Source organism: Rhineura floridana, chromosome 3, assembly GCF_030035675.1.
Source record: "Rhineura floridana isolate rRhiFlo1 chromosome 3, rRhiFlo1.hap2, whole genome shotgun sequence".
In the NCBI taxonomy this organism is placed as follows: Eukaryota; Metazoa; Chordata; class Lepidosauria; order Squamata; family Rhineuridae; genus Rhineura; species Rhineura floridana.
Window position 1 is genome coordinate 45,227,576 of NC_084482.1, and position 18,610 is coordinate 45,246,185.

An 18,610-nucleotide genomic window follows, 5' to 3' on the forward strand; every position below is an offset into this window, starting at 1 on the left:
CACGCAACAACTAATAAAATATATTCAAGGTGGCCTTACCAATCATTGCAGAAACAGAAAAATAGGAATACATATCAGCATGAAAGAAGTTGCTGGATATCCATTTAACATCAAAGTATAAGACTTCAAAGGCACATCTTAGTTAAAACAAGTTACAATAGATGAAATGCGTGTGATGACACATCACCCATCAGATATAATGGATAGAATAGATGGTTTCCCTGTTATCATTGACCTCCCCCCACTCCAGCAGAGCTGAGGGGTCATGAGTGCTATAAAACCTGGCCTTTTATACACTTTCTTATCAAAGGGAAGGCATGTTCTCATGACCTTATCTACTACTGTCCATTCACTGTGCCTCTTTATACAACTTTTCAAGTTCTTCAAGTCATTAACCAATGCTCCTAGTGGCTCTCCTATCCTCAACTAGCTATCTTAACTTCACCATAGATGGAACTTCCTTATTTAAACAGCCAATGTGGGCTGACTGCCTAGTCTTCCTTATTTCTTTGTACTCTGTTTCATAAGAAAACATTGCTTTGTTCAGAAGGGAGGGCTGGAAAAGCCCATTTTAAAAAGAGAACATTTTTCCTCTATGCAACTAAAAAGCTATAAACTAAGCAATTGTAAGCAAATATAACCAACATAATTATTTCAACACTTTTTCTGCACATATTAATCCAATATCTCGGCTGGCCCATTATACTTCCAAATAGAATTAATAGTATATTTATTGCGTTCTTTGGTAATTCATAACCTGTGATTGAGAGCCAGTGTGGTGTAGTGGTTAGAGTGTTGGACTACAACCTGGGAGACCAGGGTTTGAATCCCCACACAGCCATGAAGCTCACTAGGTGACCTTGGGCCAGTCACTGCCTCTCAGCCTCAGAGGAAGGCAATGGTAAACTACTTCTGAATACCGCTTACCGTGAAAACCTTATTCATAGGGTCACCATAAGTTGGGATCGACTTGAAGGCAGTCCATTTCCATTTTCAACCCGTGATTTCTTTAATATATTCCAGCACTAAACACCAGAAGTTTTCAATTTTGTGGCATTTCCAAAAAGTATGTAAATATGTGGTTCTCACATCTCCATCTATTATTGTAGGGCCACTTATGCATGTGTTTTAATTTATAGGAGATCTATTAATTCATAGATAACAGTGTTTTACATATTATATTCCCTATCCACTTCCAGACATTTTCAAGTATATTAGTTCCTAAATCTTTTCCTAATTTTTTATATTTTTCTCATATAATTCAGTAAGAAGGTTAAAGATTCTACCTACTCTGCCTCTTTCTTTTGAGTTATACAGTATAACATCTGTCTTCAGTCATCTTCTTATTGTTCCATGTTGTCTTATTACGATTTGCAATGCATGATGTATTTGGAAATATTTGAATCTTTGGGGAATGGATGGAATATTTGATTACTCAACTATCCAAACAAAACAATCTCTGTATTATAGGACCTATCTTATGACAGTTACCCCTACTGTTTTTCCTGCTGCTGCCATTCATTTTTTAGAATTATTTCCAACTGGCTGTCTATTGGCTACTGTCTTTTCCACTTTTCTATCTTTGAAGAAAAAGACTTCACCCTCAAGCTGGACAGAAGTGCAGTCCTCCCTCCCCTGGTCTCTCCAGAGTCCTGCCTTGTTTGCTGCACCTGATACCAATTGGTCCTTACATGCCCCACATTCTGTTGCTGTTGCACAGTGGCCCATCATGCTATTTGTACATGGCTGAGTAGGAAGGGAAAGAGAACAGTAGTGACCCCTATTAGGATTCACTATGGACAGATGCTACACCTATGGTATGAATGGATTTAGGGGGTATGAAGGGATGAAAGAAGACATTTGTTTTCTGTTCCACCCTGTATTTGCTGCATGCAGCACTACTTCCGTTCCACTGCAGTTTCTCTTCTGCCCAAACCTACATTATTCATCTTGCTGTCCACAGTAGCAAAATTTCATCACTTATGTAATTAATTACATAAACAATAAATTACATTGCCTTTACGTTATTCCACTTCATTCACTTCAATGCAAACTAAACACAATGCAAATGGTAGGGGAAATTAATCAATTACATATCTTTTGTGGACTGAAAACAGCAACAACAGCGAATACCAGTGGTATTCACTGGACTGATTTCTTTTCCAGACATAGGAAAAATAAGCAAACATTAGCAATTTCCACTCCCTTTTTCACTTTCACTGGAATTCTCCAACATCCCTAGTTAAGACCCATATGAACATTAGATCTCCTACACCAGAACTCATTACTGATAATCTTTACGCAGTTTTAATCTAAAAAATGAAGAGACATGAGATGTGTAGTATTAAAGATGGAACAAGATTCATATGGAGAAAGAAATTGGACAATTGATTGTTTTTACTGGGGCCAAAAATGAAGAGACTGTGATTAGAGTAAGGGAAGAAAAAATATTGGAAATTATTGTTAATAATTGATGGATAATATTAGCATTGTGTATCTTCACCCATTTAGTACTATCACCTGTACTGTCACATACTGAAAGGTATGAATATCTCTTGTGATTTTCTTTGCTAGATAAAAACTCGCTCTCAGCTGCGGGTCTCAGGACTCTTTCCTTCTGCATATTGGTGCGGATTAGCTCTGGTGGACATTCCTCTGCATTGGATTCTGCTTGTTTTTCTGCTTTGGCCATGGTTTAGACTGTTGTCCATTGTGGGACCTCATGGTCACACCATCATAATTTTCAGTTTGGTAAGCATGATTATTTACATTTCTTTTTAAGAGCAGTCTTGAAATAATCTTTAAAATTTATAGACATCAATTACAAATGTCAAGCCATTTCCAATGCATAATAAACTTGAGCTGGAATCCTCAATATATTTATAAGAGAGTCAACTCCAATGAACAGTGAGTCTCACTTCTGAATAAACATGCATAGGATTGTACTGTTAGTAAACCTTTTCTTCACAGGTGTTGGATTGTAGGCTTGCCCTTGCTTACAGACAGCTTCTTAATCTAAAATGGCGCTCACTATCATCAATAGGCTACACAACAGAGACACACAAAAAGAGCATACTATAATAAAACCAGATGCCAACTCTGTACTCATATCTACTCAGGCAACACCATTACAGAATCTCATAACAGGAACTATAAGGTTGAAGCCTTGTCTGCCTGCTCATCTATATATGCTAACACCTGCTAGCAATCCCTTTTCCATTCTCCATTGGACAAACAGGTCAGATTCTTTGTGAAAGAATGATTGGACACAGTTCTGATATAACAAATGCCATCATTCAGAAACTAGTTGGAGAACGTTTTAGTTTCCCAGGAAACTTCATTGCTGTCCTGAAAGTGGCCATTCTCCAACAAATGAGTTTCAAAGGGAGACCACAGTGTGAAACTACTGAATTAGAACTTTAAAATGTAAATGTAATGCCTTCAAGTCGATTCTGACTCATGAGGCTGAGAGGCAGTGACTGGCCCAAGGTCACCCAGTGCGCTTCGTGGCTGTGTGGGGATTCGTACCCTGGTCTCCCAGGTCGTAGTCCAACAACTTAACCATTACACCACACTGTCTCTCGAATTAGAACTTAGACTGAGGGATTTGATTGCAGTCAAGGGGCGAAATAAGACACAGAGACATCAGCTTGGGTTGAACAAGGGCCACTTTATTAAATTACAGCAAACAAAACCCAATTTAAAGTGACCTGCAGAGGGAAACCTAGGTGCGGGAACTGTCTATAAGCAAGTAGCTTGCCACACAGCTCTCGGGCGACCAGCCCCTGCTGGGGCAAGGGCAAGCCCATCTGCTTACCCTTTACCCTGGTCACACCTTGTAGGTGAGTAGGGGGGCCTTCCCACGTCATCCCCACCCGAGGCCGTATAACCCCTGGGTAGATGAGGATAAGTTGGCCCCAGAAGCAGCCCATATCCTGCCCTCGAGCTGTAAAGCCCTGACAGACAGGCCTCCAGAACCACCAATCACCTCCAAAGGTGCCTAAGGGGGCCACCTAGCTGTCCTTACCTATTTCCCTTCCCACACCTTCCCGCCACAAAAGGGGGACAAATCTCTATTTAGTCCCCCTTTACCCCACTGCCAAGAAGCACCTCTCGCAGACACATCTGCAGGTCTCCCAAACATGTTGTTACCTGCATCTGACAGGTGAACGCTGTGATGTTCCTATATATTAGTGTATATATGCTAAGTGCTGGTTGTTTAGAGTATACATGGTAAGTAGTGAAAGAGGAGGGGGAGTGAATGGGCAATAGAATGCTTGATGATTGGCTGAATGTTTAAAATGGCTGACAGTATAAATGAAAGGATGACAGGTAAATCTGGGTGAATGTGAGGTGGTGAACTGTGGAATCAGGGGGGAGAAGAGAAAGAGTGGATTGCTTGGTGGGGTTTAGAGAGTTACCAGGAGGGAGGTGGAGTTCGGATTAGTATTGAGTAAAACCATATGCTTATGTGCCTTAAGAAGAAATCTTGTTAATCTTGTTAGCTTTGTTATCTGTAATAAATACTTAATTTGGTTTACCAAAGGCCTGATCCTTGGCTGGGGTTTCACAGACCAGAAGGGAGGGTAAGGTAATGACCAAGGCTGAAGGGGAACTGTAACAAATGGTGGCAGCGGTGAAGAGAATAACAATACCAGTATTCAGAGTCTCTGGGAATACTAGTATTGGGACGTTACTGGTGGTTGCCTAGCAGGGGGATCTGTTGAGATCTGTGCTAGAGCGGGGAGAGAAATCATAAGAGAGAGCGGTCCGGACTGGTGGAGTCCCTGGTGGTGCCTAGAGACAGGCAGTAACCACGAGCAGGTAGGAACCTGACAGGGAGAGCCAGGGAAGGACGCTTCACAAACGCCATCAGCCCTGTATCATTCACCCTTCTAATGCTGAATGTGGGGATGCGGAATGGCTAACCCCCCATGCCCAAGAAGAGCCAACCGAATCTGCAGGTTAGCCTTCGTTCACCAAACCCTGCGTGGGAGCATGCCCTTAAGTAACTGAGGCCATCGTAGCCTCTCCGCTGCATGTCACACATGCCTGCCAACTGAGGGACTTGGCTTTAAGTAACTGAGGCCGTAGCAGCCTCTCCGCTGCATGTCACACATGCTTGCCAACTGAGGGACTTGGCTTTAAGTAACTGAGGCCATCGCAGCCTCTCCGCTGCATGTCACACATGCCTGCCAACTGAGGGACTTGGCTTTAAGTAACATTGCAGCCTCTCTGCTGCATGTCACACATGCTTGCCAACTGAGGGACTTGGCTTTAAGTAACTGAGGCCATCGCAGCCTCTCCGCTGCATGTCACACATGCTTGCCAACTGAGGTTCTTGCTCTTAAGTAACTGAGGCCATCACAGCTTCTCCGCTGCATGTCACACATGCTTGCCAACTGAGGTTCTTGCTCTTAAGTAACTGAGGCCATCGCAGCCTCTCCGCTGCATGTCACACATGCCAGCCAACTGAGGGCCTTGCCCTTACGTAACCGAGGCCGTTGTAGCCTCTCAAGCTGCATGTTGTCCCATCCCTGCCAACTGAGGGTCTTGCCCTTAAATAACAGAGGCTGCCGTAGCCTCTCAAACTGCATGTCGTCACCTGCCAGCGATCTGTGGGTCTTGCCTCAAGCAACTGAGGTCATTCCCACCCGGGGGAAGGACCACCACTTGTGAAACCGTCTGTACTGAATTATGCTGGAACAAAGTGGGTAGGAGCCTATCCAAACGCATTCCTCTCCGGCCAAGCCACTGTATTGCAGCCCAACTGTGAGCCCATGCTGTATTATAAGGGCTGTATTGCAGCCCTCCTGGCTGCCTAGAAGACCATGCTGTGGCTGCCTATTAGGATGCACGTCTGCTCCGTCCCCATCCAGCAGCCTGTCAAAATAATTATAACTTGTTAGGCTTCCGAATTCCCAGGCCCTCTAAAAGGGGTGAATATAGCCCTTATAAACCTGAGGACCAGCGTCCAACAGCCTGCACCTTTGCCTGGGAAAACCCAAGACCTGCTGCCGTAGAAGCAGCTGTAAAAGCCCGCTTTGTGAGCACCCAAAATTGGTATTTTGTGAGGGGGTCCTTGTGACGCCCTTCCCTGGCTCTCCCTGTCAGGTTCCTACCTGCGCGTGGCTACTGCCTGTCACTAGGCACCACCAGGGACTCCACCAGTCCGGACTGTCCTTTATTTTATTTTTTTCTCTCCCCGCTCTAGCACAGATCTCAACAGATCCCCCTGCTAGGCAACTTCACCGCTGCCACCATTTGTTACAGTTTCCCTGATAGCTGGAGGGCACGTCGAGACAGGTCTCACTTGGATCCAGCCATCACCTTACCTATCCTAAAAGCTCCAAAAAAGCCCAGCATAAGGGCTACTGCCTGGAAAGTCTGGCTTCATAGCCGGAGGAGCATACTGTATTCCCACTAGCTCACCATACCCAATAAAATGTCCAGTGAGAAAGGGCGACGGGGATAGGGAAAAAACCACCAGCCTAGCTATGAAGGAAAGTTCCGCCAGCTTACCTTGAAGTGCTTGGACTAACAGGCCCCTACTCCTGCCATCCACCGGGAATTTCAGCAAGTGACACAACGGAAAAGGCCATTCTGGCACATAGCCCTTGCCGGCCCAGAATTCCTGAATCGCCCTACCTGCTCTGTGGTAGCTGGCGAGCATGCTGGGGGCAATGGAATCTACGGGAAGTCCAGTGCGCAGTTCACAAGAATAGGCCATCTTTGCACAGCCCCTACAGCCCTTTCAGCATTCCGATAGCTGGTGATCACACTAGGGCAATGGATAGGCTTATGGCCATCTCCGACTGGGGCAGATCCTCCCTACTCCCAGCTGTCAAGGGAATCCCTAGGTACATAGCCATACTATAAGCTGTGACCTCAGGTGCTAACATGCATCCCAAAATCTGCCATACCCCTGAACAGCCAATCACACGGATAGTGCCCCACTACTTCTGGGCCCACATGTCTCCTGATTGCCCCCTCCCAGAAGAATCTGAAGCACTCCATGTAAGAAATATAGCAGTCCATAGGCAATGTTCTGCCGCATAAATGCATAAGGCACCTCTGCCACATGCGCGCACCATGTTACATGAAGTGCAGCGCATGGTACCTAGACTATCAGGTATGAACCACTTACAGCCGAACCCCTTCAATAAGACTGGTGGTGAATCAGGTGTAATTTGCATCTTTACACTCTGTCCCTGGCAAATTACTGCCATAATGAAAACAGATCAAAGATTGTAGGCCATGAAGGCCAGCCTGGAGTTGGAGGCCATGAAGGCCAGTCAGGAGTTGGAGTATGGGACTAGGAAACCAAAAGGAAAACACCATAACACAGACAAACCTTCCCTTAAACCGGGTAGCCAGCAAGCAAAGTTCGTAGTGCCTTGAGTCTAACCGGGGAGGGACACATGTCCTTGAGCAGCTTATGCTGGGGGCTTCTTCTTACCCCTTTGAAGGGCTCTTTCCTCCTATCTCACTGTTGCATATATCCTTCTGCAAAAGGGAAGGAAATCATTTATGAGTAAGTACACTTTACCAACTATTAGTTCATTGCAGCTAACCCAGTTCCCTTAAAGCAGAGACTTCAGGTAATTGTTATCAAAAATCCCAACAAAGAAAGGTTTTGTTATTGTTGTAAAGTCATCAGGAAAGGGTGAAGAGTCTGCCTGGATCTTAAAATGCAGCCTCTGTGTCAAAAACAGAGTCTAAGCTTGCATCAAGGCAGCCCTTGTTTCAGTAAAGTCCAAGATCTTGGAAATGAGGATAAGATCCTGATAAGTGATCTGTCTTTCCTCTTTATTGCTATCCACCCATCCAGCCACACTATCATCTGCGAGACCTGCAATTCCCTGCAGAAGTTTGCATGTCCTTCTGTAAATATAACAAATGCCATATGCTTTGTTTTTGATATGAGACCAAATTCCAATAAATGCAACTTCTGTCTCAGAGTTAACAAGGAATGTGTAACTGACACTTGGAAAAGGATCACTGTCACCTAAGTAGTGGTTGTGATTTAGACATTTCCCAGCAAACCCTGTCATCTGTGCACACCATTAGTATCCAAATATGAAAGGCCCAAAAGGCTCACCTGGCCCCTCAAAGGCCACATGTAATATAATAATAGAATTAACTACCTCAACCTACTATATTCCTGGGCCTAGCAGGAAGTCAAAAGCCTAACCAAAGAGCTCCACCCCCCCAAGCAACCATGATGTAATAAAATTAATAGAATAAAGTACCTTGAACCTAATATAGGCCCGAGTCAAGCAAAGGCCGCAAACCTAACCAAAGAACCCTTCACAACAGCCAAGAGAGGCTGCCAAGGCCTCACCCACATCCTTCACTGTCTTGCGCCCCCTACCTAGGCTGAACTCACACCCAGCCTTGGCAACCAAAGGGGGGTAAATAGGGCCTGTTGAGACTCGAAAGGCTTGTGCAGCCTCCTCTCCCATAATTAGTTCTGAGCCTGCAGCCCATGGCTGTTGGGGAGATTTGAACCCCAATCTCCCAGATCGCAGTCCAAACACCTCAACCACTATCAAAACCTATCCCATGCGTATGGGGTGGTGGTGGTTTAAAATTGCCCAAAGGCCTGCATTTTATGAGGGGACCTTTCACACACACCTCTTTTCCTTGCTTGGTTGGCATGACTACTTAAATCCTCCCTGGCCTATAATAAGAATTATGAGACCAATTATAATAATAATTATTATTATTATAAGCCACCAACCGCAGAAACACCAGCACAAATACCAGTATTGTAAGCTACTAACTGTAGTAAGTCACTGTCTGCAAGGTCTGATCCTTTTATTCAAAACCCTGCAGCTCTTTTGCTCTAATTTATTTTAATTACTGATTTATTCCAATTACTTTATATTATATCGCTGCTCTTATACAATATTAAATGTGTGTGTGATCTTGTTTAACTGGCTAGCAATAGCCCTAAGGCGGCGCTGCTGGAGGACACTGAGTGCCTACCTCCCCCAGCCAAGGGGGAGGGGGTTTCCACAGCATTCGGCCCAGCAAGCCCTTAATAAAAGACCTGCTCCAGCCTCCGCCACTCCTCCAGGCTCCTGACTGCCTGCCTCCTCAAACTACCCCCACCGAGGAAAATAACTGACGCCTAATCGGCCACAAACGTGGCCTAACTGGCCCATAAACGCGGCCTGTGCCGCTGCAAACAAGCGCCTCCGAAATGGCGCCGACCATGCGGCCGAGCCAGAATGGCCGCTGCCGCTCTTCTCCTTGCTCTGCTTCGGCCCTTGTCGTCCTTCAATGTCACACTGGCAAAGAGGAAGGTAGGAGGGGCGGCTGGACTTAAATAAGCCCAAAAGCCCCGCCCCTCCACACTGCACATCGCATGCACCCAATAGGTGTGACGCGCCATTGCCCCTAACAAAGATGGAGGCTGCAGCTTCGCCCCCATCTGCAACCATGCCCTGCTCGTCAGCTGCGCAGCGAGTGAGGCATCATTTCTCTCTGTCTGAGCATGAATGAAGATAAGTTTCCTGTTCCAACATAAGTGTTAATTTAATTTAATGATTTTTTAAATTTTAAATATATTTATAGGCTGCCTTTATGAACAAAATTCTCTCAAGGTACTTCAGCAATGATGGGATGATCATGTTGTCATTAATTACTGTTTTGAATGGTTACTTAATGGAATTGCAGACTGTACTTTTTCAATTTCATTGCTATTTGACCTCGTAGTTTAGGTTTTTTCCGTCTACATCCAAATGTATATGTTTCCTGCCAACTGAGAATAATCCTTCATGTATCTGATGACACGAACTCTGTCCATAAAAGCTTATGTTGTAATCACTTTGTTAGACTTCAAAGTGCTACAAAACTCTTTGTTGTTTTCACTTGGTGTCGGAATAACTTAACTGCTCCCCTCTGTTATTAAATAATGTATACTGGAAAACATGCATTCATTTATTTAAAGCATTTCTACCCCCTTTTTCCTGATAAAATGCTCAAGGCAGCCAACAACAGAATCGTAAATTAACAGTTTAAATGCAGACATTAAAATGCAGAAAACAGTAATGTAGTTGCTGCCTTAAGCAGGGACAGATTTGCCGCACCTTCTCTGCCTGGAAAAGACTTGCAAGTATTTCTCTTCCAGGGCAGTGGGTTGGAAGTCCAAGTGAGAAGTGCCCAATAGGAGGGGGAGAGACAGACCAGTATGATCTACCCCCCCTCTTCCTCTTTTTTGTGATTGCTGCTGGGAAGTGAAGATCAGGCATGCACTCCTGCCTGTATGATAATGAAAGGCGCATCACATGGTTGGCAGCCTATTGCGACCAAGCAGCAGTTGTGACCAGGTAGCATCAGTGGCTGGTCAGTAGTACACCAATTTCTTCCTGGCACATGCATTTCCCACCATTGGGACTTCAATTCATGGTGGTCAGCCAACTTGGTTGGGTGCAAGGCGTTCACATTTCCACTTAGCAAGGGCTAGGTTCTCTTATTGGCTGTGATTCTCTCTCCCCCCCGCAATTTTCTGGTAGTCCCCTAGGGCTAATAATAGTAATTATATTAATATTCATTACAATGAGAGCTGACTGAGTGTGCATTATCTTGATGGTTGTTGCTGTGGCTGTGGTTTAGAATAAATAACTAAATAGATAGACAACACACACACCCCAAAAAACCTTGGCTGTTAACTTTAATTTTATGGCAATTGGACAATTCATAATACTTATTCAGGGTTCGTTCACATGACGCAAGAGATAGGTGGGGTGTGCGTGCGTGCATGTGTATTGAAACCCACGCTGTCTGTATGGGGGGGTACCTGGGAGTCCCATCCCACCTGTATGGGTGTGTGTGTATTGGGCTACAGTGCCACAGGCCCAGGGCTGGCAGGTGCCAAGGGTCCAGTCATGCTTGGTGCCAACCCTGGTTTCACCTGTTCACATTCTTTCTGTCAGACATTTTATTACATGCATGTTCACTGATTTATTTTTGTGCCTTCCACTCCACCTGCAAAAGAGGACACAATTTTGCATATGACACAAACATATTCAAATTTTATTCAAATCTCTATCCTTTTTCACAAGTGGGTTAGAGGGCCCAATCCACATACAGCAGATTGGGCCTAGAAAATCCTGTTGTCACCCATGTATATGTTTTCTCTGGTCTTACAGAGATGTAACATATGTAGCTACTTCCAGCATGTCTGGTGAAGCACTCACCTAACTGCTTCATTATGTGCTTACCTCAGTCCAGATACCCACCCTGCTTGTTTTCACAGTTTGGTCATGTGAATTAGTTCCCAGGTAGCCCTTTTTTCCAGACATAGGTATTAACAATAAATAATGCAAATATTTCTGATGTTATAGTTGGGACTGGCACCAGGCATGAGGGGGACCTTGTGCACCAGACTTCAGGAGGCCTTTGACACAGGGTTCTGATGCCCCAACACTCCCCAGTGCAGCTGGTGTGGGCTTAAAAAAGCATAGCTACCCCACCTCCTGTATCACCACATCAGCTTGCTAGTTCGCTGTGTGCACATACCTACTATCAACAAAGATGCAGCATCAGTCCCTTACATCAGGATGCAAATCATGCCCCATGACCCAACACTGGCATGGATCACTGAGTGGGAGCTCCATCCTCACAGCCCTAGCCTATAGATTTATGGGGGGGGCTCTTCTGAACCACAGGGGCCCTCGGCCCATGCCCAACCTGGCCACCCGCTGGAGCCAGGCTAGTTATAGTACTTGAACAACACTGACAGGAATACAATTGTTAAGTGTTAAACATTACATGTATTTGGCACTTAAAGCAAATGAGGTATATCTCTGGTCTGAACATTACCTCACTGTTCACATTGTCTTTTCTAACAGGTGTCATTTCTGTTTGGCTATGGTGCATCAGTTGTCTTATTCCTATATGTATTTGCCTTCATATTTCGCAAAAAATGGCATACTAGCAGTTTTTGGTCGTTCATCTTCATTTTGGTAAGTTTATGGCCAGACCACTGATCTGTTTATTTCTTTATATAAATAATCTATTCTGTCGCATTCCTGTAATTATTTATCATTTTTCATTAAAAAATGAAATGTTCCCCCCCCCAACTTTTCTTCTGCATGGGAACAAACCACCTTCACTTAATTCCCTTCCTATCCCCTATAGATTCAGTAATGCCTGCTAAGCCAGTGGACAAAGGTATAGGTTGCATCTTGTGGGTAACAGGTGATTGCCATCCACCTGGAAGATGAGTGGCTGCTCGTACTATACTTGGTTATTGTATTGTACTTCCTTCTAGCCAGTGCAGGTTCCTGGCAGTGTCTCAATTAGTGTTACATCAGGCAGTATGTGTCTTGCCACACCCTTCATGGGATCATCTACACCCATGCTATTTGGACCCCTTTTGCATGTTTTCTTTTGCAAAGCAACCATGTTACAACCATGCATGCTAGCTGTAGTACAGGTTTATTGATCAGGTCATTTTTACTCAGTTGCAGGAGGAGGATGTGAGGCAGTGCTTCTGTCTCCACCAGCTTAAAGCATGACATCCCAACACATGCTGCACTTGCCAAACCATCTAGGTGACTGTGACGATATCACAGGGCAGGGCATATATACCAAGGTTGGGAAACAGTATCAATGGTGGCAGTGGTGAAGAGATAGTGTAACATCATCAGGTATACAGAGCAACCCAGGGCTGTATGCTTTATAGGCACAAAGATGCAGGGGGATTGTGGCCTGCAAGTGCACCCAGACACAAAGTAACAGTAAGCCAGAAGGAGACTGAGGCAAAGTCCCAAGCAGTATTGTTTACAGGGAGTGGCTGGTGGTGCTGCCTAGCAGTGGGATCTTGCCAGATCTGTGCTACAGACGGTGACAGAACAAATAAAAACCAGGATCCTGACTGGAGGGACCTGACAGGTGGAGGTCTGAGGTGGCTTCCTCACATGTGGTGGCTGTAGCGGTGGGATACAAACAAAAGGAGAGTCCGGATACGAACAAAAGAGAGTCCCTAAAAAGTGGTGTGACTGAAAGAAATAACAAATAAAGATTACTTGTGAGTGTGTGGTAAAAGTGTCTGAGCTCTAAGAAATATGGCTGAGTTCATGAAAATGAAAAGAGAGGAGCTGGTGGAAAAATGTATAGCTTTTCATTTACCACATGAGGCAAAAGGGGTGGATGAATTGAGGGTGGCATTAATAACTTATACGTCAATCCAAACCAAAGAACCTGTGAGAGAGGAGACCCCAGAAGGGTGCTCAAGTAATCCTATATATATATCCTAAATAGAGTATTTAAGAGAGAAGTTAACATAGGAACGTGAGGAAAAAGATAAAGATAGAGAGATTGAGATGGTGAAACTGAGGATGGAGATTGGAGAGAAGGAAAAGCAACGTGTGTTGGAAATTGAGAGATTGAGAATGGAGACTGAGATACAAGTGGAAAGGTTAAAATTAGAAAAAGAGAAGTTTCATTCTGATGAAACAAGAAAAGAGAGAGATGAAGCAAAAATAAAAGTCACTCCAAAAGACTTTGCTGTGTATGAGCCTGGGCAAGATCCACAAATTTACCTCACAACATTTGAAAAGGCAGCTCAGATGTGGGGGCTACCTGAAGATAAATACATGCAGTATTTATCAAATTTAATTAAAGGGGAATTGGCTGAGGTGTATCAATATTTCCCCTCAGATGGGCCAGTGACATATGCTGAATTTAAAGAAGCAGTGTTCAAAAGATTTAGACTGGGGCCTGATTATGTTAGAAAACTGTTCAGAAACTGCCAGATACAGACAGGGACGTCTTTCGTGGAGTTGGGAGCAAAACTGATGGACATATTTGGAAAATGGCTGACAAGTGCTAAAGTTCAGTCTGTGGAAGAGGTGAAAAGCCTCATGATATTAGACCAATTATATCATCAATTGCCATCAGAAATTAGATTGCTGGTCAAAGATCGTTCCCCTAAGTCTGTGGCAGGAGGCAGCAGAACTGGCAGATCATTTTACCTCAAACCCATCTGGTTGGATGGGGAAAACACCAAGAGAATTTAAATCAAAACCAAATAATAATGGCAGAAGAGATGTGGTACCACAGAGAGTAAACCCTCAAATAAAATCAGAAGGGCACAGGACACTTCAGTTTGGGTCTGTGTATCCTAAAAGGGAGGAGAAACTCTGCTACAAATGTGGTAAACCAGGACATCTCCGTTTCCAATGTGAAGCTACAAAGCCTGTCAGTAATCCTGTTCAAGGAAGAGCAGTGAAAGGCGAACTGAGAGAGGGGGAAACAAAGAAAATAGAATTCTGTCAAATAAGCTGGTCAAATGTTCAAGATTTTGACTCAAGCTTGAGAGAAGAAGTATGTGTGCAAGGGGCAAATATTGGGCTTTGCTAGACACTGGTGCTGCTCAGACCTTACTGAGGCCAGATTTGATAAGATCTGAAGAAATTTTACCTCAGGAAAAGTTGGTAATCCAAAGTGTGAGAGGTGAGCCAGAAAGCATTCCCATGGCCCTAGTGAAATTGAACTGGAGAGGAAAGGAGGAGACTTATAAAGTGGGTATCAATGCCCAGCAACATGAACCTGTAATTTTGGGCAGAGATGTTATGGGATCCCAAGGAAAAATCTATGTGGTGACCAGACAACAACTCGGTAAAGCAGCAGAAGCCATTTTATCTGACACTGAACAGAACAGAGTGGAACCTGTAACCGAGCCTGAGGTCGCCATAGCAACCCCTAGTGTGCCTGGAGTGAATGAAACTTTGTTAAGAATGTTTTCTACTGCAGAAACACAACAGTTCAGGGATGAGTTGGACAAGGATAGCAGTTTGAATCCAATAAAGGAACAATCCCTTATACAAATAATCCCATTTACAGAGACCCTGAGGGATCAAACTGTGTGGGAGAATGGTGTACTGTATAGACTGTGGTTACCTAAAGAGAGAGAGAACTGCTGTGAACCAGTTAAACAATTGATTGTGCCTAGCAAATTCAGACCCAGATTGCTAGACATGGCACATGATATTCCTTGTTCAGGGCATCTTGGAATAAAAAAGACAAAGAAAAGGCTGACTGCTCATTATTGTTGGCCAAATATTTCCAAGGATGTCAAACAGTACTATTCCTCATGTGTTATATGCCAAAAAATGGGATATATGGTCATGGCATTCATCCCCAGAAAACACGATAAACTACAAGCCAGTTGGGAGGGACCATACATTATTAGAGAGAAACATGACACATTGACATATGTAATAACAGCAGACAAATTTAAAAAACATAAGGTAGTGTCATGGCCCCGTCAGAGGACTCATCAAACGAGGATGACTCGGAAGTAACAGCAGCAGACACAGAAGCAGCAGACACAGAAGGAGAAATGGAGGAAACTCCTGAGCAGAGCTTGGAAAAGTTACTTTTTTATACTACAACTCCCATCAGCCCCAGCCAGCATGGCCACTGGATTGGGCTGATGGGAGTTGTAGTTTAAAAAAGTAACTTTTCCAAGCTCTGCTCCTGAGAACCCAGCTCCTTCTCCCCCTCAGCTGCAGAGCACCCCAGACACAACTGAAGCCCTTCAGCCAGGCACAGACAGTGAACAGGATACTCCCCCCTCACCTGCAGAACGTAGACAACAGAAGGTCAGGCAAAAGAGGGGCAGGCCTGTCCACTTAAGGCCAAAATGCTGATGGCTCACACCTGCTGACAAACCTGCTCCTTAAAAGTCAAACCTTGGGTTCAGCTTGTTGCTGACTACAATGTCAGGCGTGACCACTGTGTGTCTTCCTATCCCCTGAACCTTGACTTGGACTGATCTCTCGGCAAACTAGACCCGGACCTTCACTGACGTCTCTTCTGGATTTCTGGCTTGGCACGTAAGCTTTGAACGGCCTCTGCCCTTATCTTGCTTCCTCCTTGCTAGCCTGGCAGATTTATAACCAAGCTGCCGGCTGAGGACTTACAGCCTGGCAATTACCAAGGAATCTCCAGCCCTGCCTGCCCCCCCACCGACACTGCTGTCTCAGTGAAGAGCTGACAGGTAGTACATGTGAATATGTTAAAACCTTATCACACCAGGGATGCAAAGGTTTTGCAAGTTACCTTGTTCCCTGAAGGAAGTGGTCCTGATTTACCAGACTTAGTACAAGGAAGCAAGGCAGAAGGTGGGTTAGATCAATTGAAATGGTCGGAGGAGGTAGATGGAAAAGTCCAGGAAGAAATTATGAGTGTTTTGCACAAATATAGGAAACTTTTCAGCAATAGACCTGGTAGAAGAGTGTAGCAAAACATATTATTGACACTGGAAATCATTCCCCAATTAGATCTACCCCTTATAGAGTGAATGGAAGAGTGTTGGGTGAAATCAGAAAGGAAGTAAGAGACATGCTAGAGCTGGGTATGATTCGGGAATCAATTAATCCCTGATCTTCTAGTATACTAGTATAGTGCTGGTACCAAAGAAAGATGGGACAATCAGATTTTATATTGATTATAGAGCTATAAATAAAATCACAGTTCCGGATGCGTACCCCATGCCTAGGGTAGACACCATGTTAGAACTGTTGGGGGCAGCAACAATCATCTCCACAATAGATCTATGCAAAGGGTTTTGGCAGATGGAGTTGGAAGAGCAATCCAGGGCTAAAACTGCTTTTAACACATCTGATGGGTTGTATGAATTTACAACACTACCTATGGGGCTTAGGAACTCACCAAGTTCCTTCCAAAGATTAATTAATACTATTAAGAGGCATGTCAGATTTTGCTGTGGCGTACATAGCGCCTGAACATGTTCAACATTTAACAGTGGTGTCGGAGGCACTTAAAGGCTGATATAACTATCAAAGTAAAAAAAATGCCAGTTTGGGTTACACAAAGTAACTTACCTAGGGCATAAGGTGGGGAGTGGAAAGATAACTCCCATATGGGATAAAGTAGAGGCTATCCAATCTTGGCCTGTTCCCATAAAAAAGAAACAAGTAAGAGCATTTCTAGGTATGGCTGGATTTTATAGAAAGTTTATAAAGAGGTTTGGAGAAATAGCAACCCCACTGCATGAGTTAAAGCAGAAAAAGTGTGCTGAGTGCGTGAGATGGGATGAAAGGTGTCAAAAAGCTTTTGACCAACTGAAGCAAGGATTGTGCCAGAGTCCTGTGAACCATTGGATTTTGTCATCCGGAGCTTTGGAGTGTGTTGCCATCAGTACGCTGATGACACGCATCTCTACTTCTCCTTTTCATCTTCTTCAGGTGAGGCTGTCAATGTGCTGAACCAGTGCCTGGCTGCGACAATGGACTGGATGAGGGCCAATAAACTGAGGCTCAATCCAGACAAGACTGAGATGCTGCTGGTGGGTGGTTCTTCTGACCAGATGGTGTTTGTCCAACCTGTCCTGGATGGGGTTGCACTCCCCTGAAGGAGCAGGTTCATAGCTTGGGGGTTCTCTTAAAACCATCTCTGTCACTTGCGGCTCAGGTAGCCTCAGTGGCACGGAGTGCCTTCTACCAACTTGGGTTGGTGGCCCAACTGCGCCCCTATCTGGACAGGGATAACCTGGCTTCAGTTGTCCATGCTCTGGTAACCTCCAAGTTAGATTACTACAATGCACTCTACGTGAGGCTGCCTTTGAAGACTGTTCGGAAACTGCAGCTTGTGCAAAATGCAGTGGCCAGATTGGTAACAGGGACCAGACGGTCCGAACATATAAAACCGATTCTGGCCCGCTTGCATTGGCTGCCTGTATGTTTCCGAGCTCAATTCAAGGTGCTGGTTTTGACCTATAAAGCCTTACATGGTTTGGGACCACAATACCTGATGGAACGCCTCTCCCAATACGAACCCACCCGTACACTATGCTCAACATCTAAGGCCCTCCTCCGGGTGCCTACTCCGAGGAAATCTCAGAGGGTGGCAACATGGGAGAGGGCCTTCTCAGTGGTGGCCCCCAAATTATTGAATGATCTTTCTGACGAGGTGCACCTGGCGCCATCACTGTTACCTTTTTGGCGCCAGGTCAGGACTTTCCTTTTCTCCCAGGAATTTTAGCATGTTTTTTTAATTGTTTTAAATGTTTAAATTGTGTTTTAAATTGTTTTTAAAAGATGTGTTTTAAATTTGTATATGTATTTTTTGTGTTTTTAGGTACTGTAAACCTCCCAGAGAGCTTCGGCTATGGGGCAGTATAGAAATACAATAAATAAATAAATTGGAGGGGGGCAAAGGAAGGGGGAGGGGAGGGGCAAAGGAAAAGGGAGGGGAGGGGCAAGAGGGAGGAGAAGGGAGGGTGGGTGTGATCATTTGTATACTTTTTGAGTTCAGTGGGATTTATTTCTGTGCAATCATGTTTGAAAATGGAAATGGACTGCCTTCAAGTCGATCCTGACTTATGGCAACCCTATGAATAGGGTTTTCATGGAAAATGGTATTCAGAGGTGGTTTACCATTGCCCTCCTCTGAGGCTGAGAGGCAGTGACTGGCCCAAGGTGACTCAGGAAGCTTCATGGTTGTGTGGGGGTTTGATCCCTGGTCTCCCAGGTCATAATCCAACACTGACCTGAGGGAGGGGCAGGGAGGGTAGGAGGAGGGGGAAGAGAGGTTGGGTGGGTGGGCACTGGGCAGAGGGGAAGCTCAT

The 18,610-nt window shown here is 44.7% G+C and overlaps 1 protein-coding gene across 5 annotated transcripts in view; it reads left to right on the top strand.

Annotated features, from left to right (window-relative positions):
- The window catches only part of LOC133379760 (ABC-type organic anion transporter ABCA8-like), a 140,721-nt gene that overhangs the window by 83,734 nt on the left and 38,377 nt on the right, over positions 1-18,610 (top strand). For all 5 annotated transcript variants that reach the window (XR_009761255.1, XM_061615631.1, XM_061615630.1 and 2 more), the window contains 2 exons: positions 2,575-2,751; positions 11,862-11,975. Coding sequence is in view for 4 of the 5 variants with exons in the window: in XM_061615631.1 (XP_061471615.1) it covers positions 2,575-2,751; positions 11,862-11,975 (291 nt within the window). In the remaining variant the exon portion in view is untranslated. The remainder of the gene's footprint in view (positions 1-2,574; positions 2,752-11,861; positions 11,976-18,610) is intronic.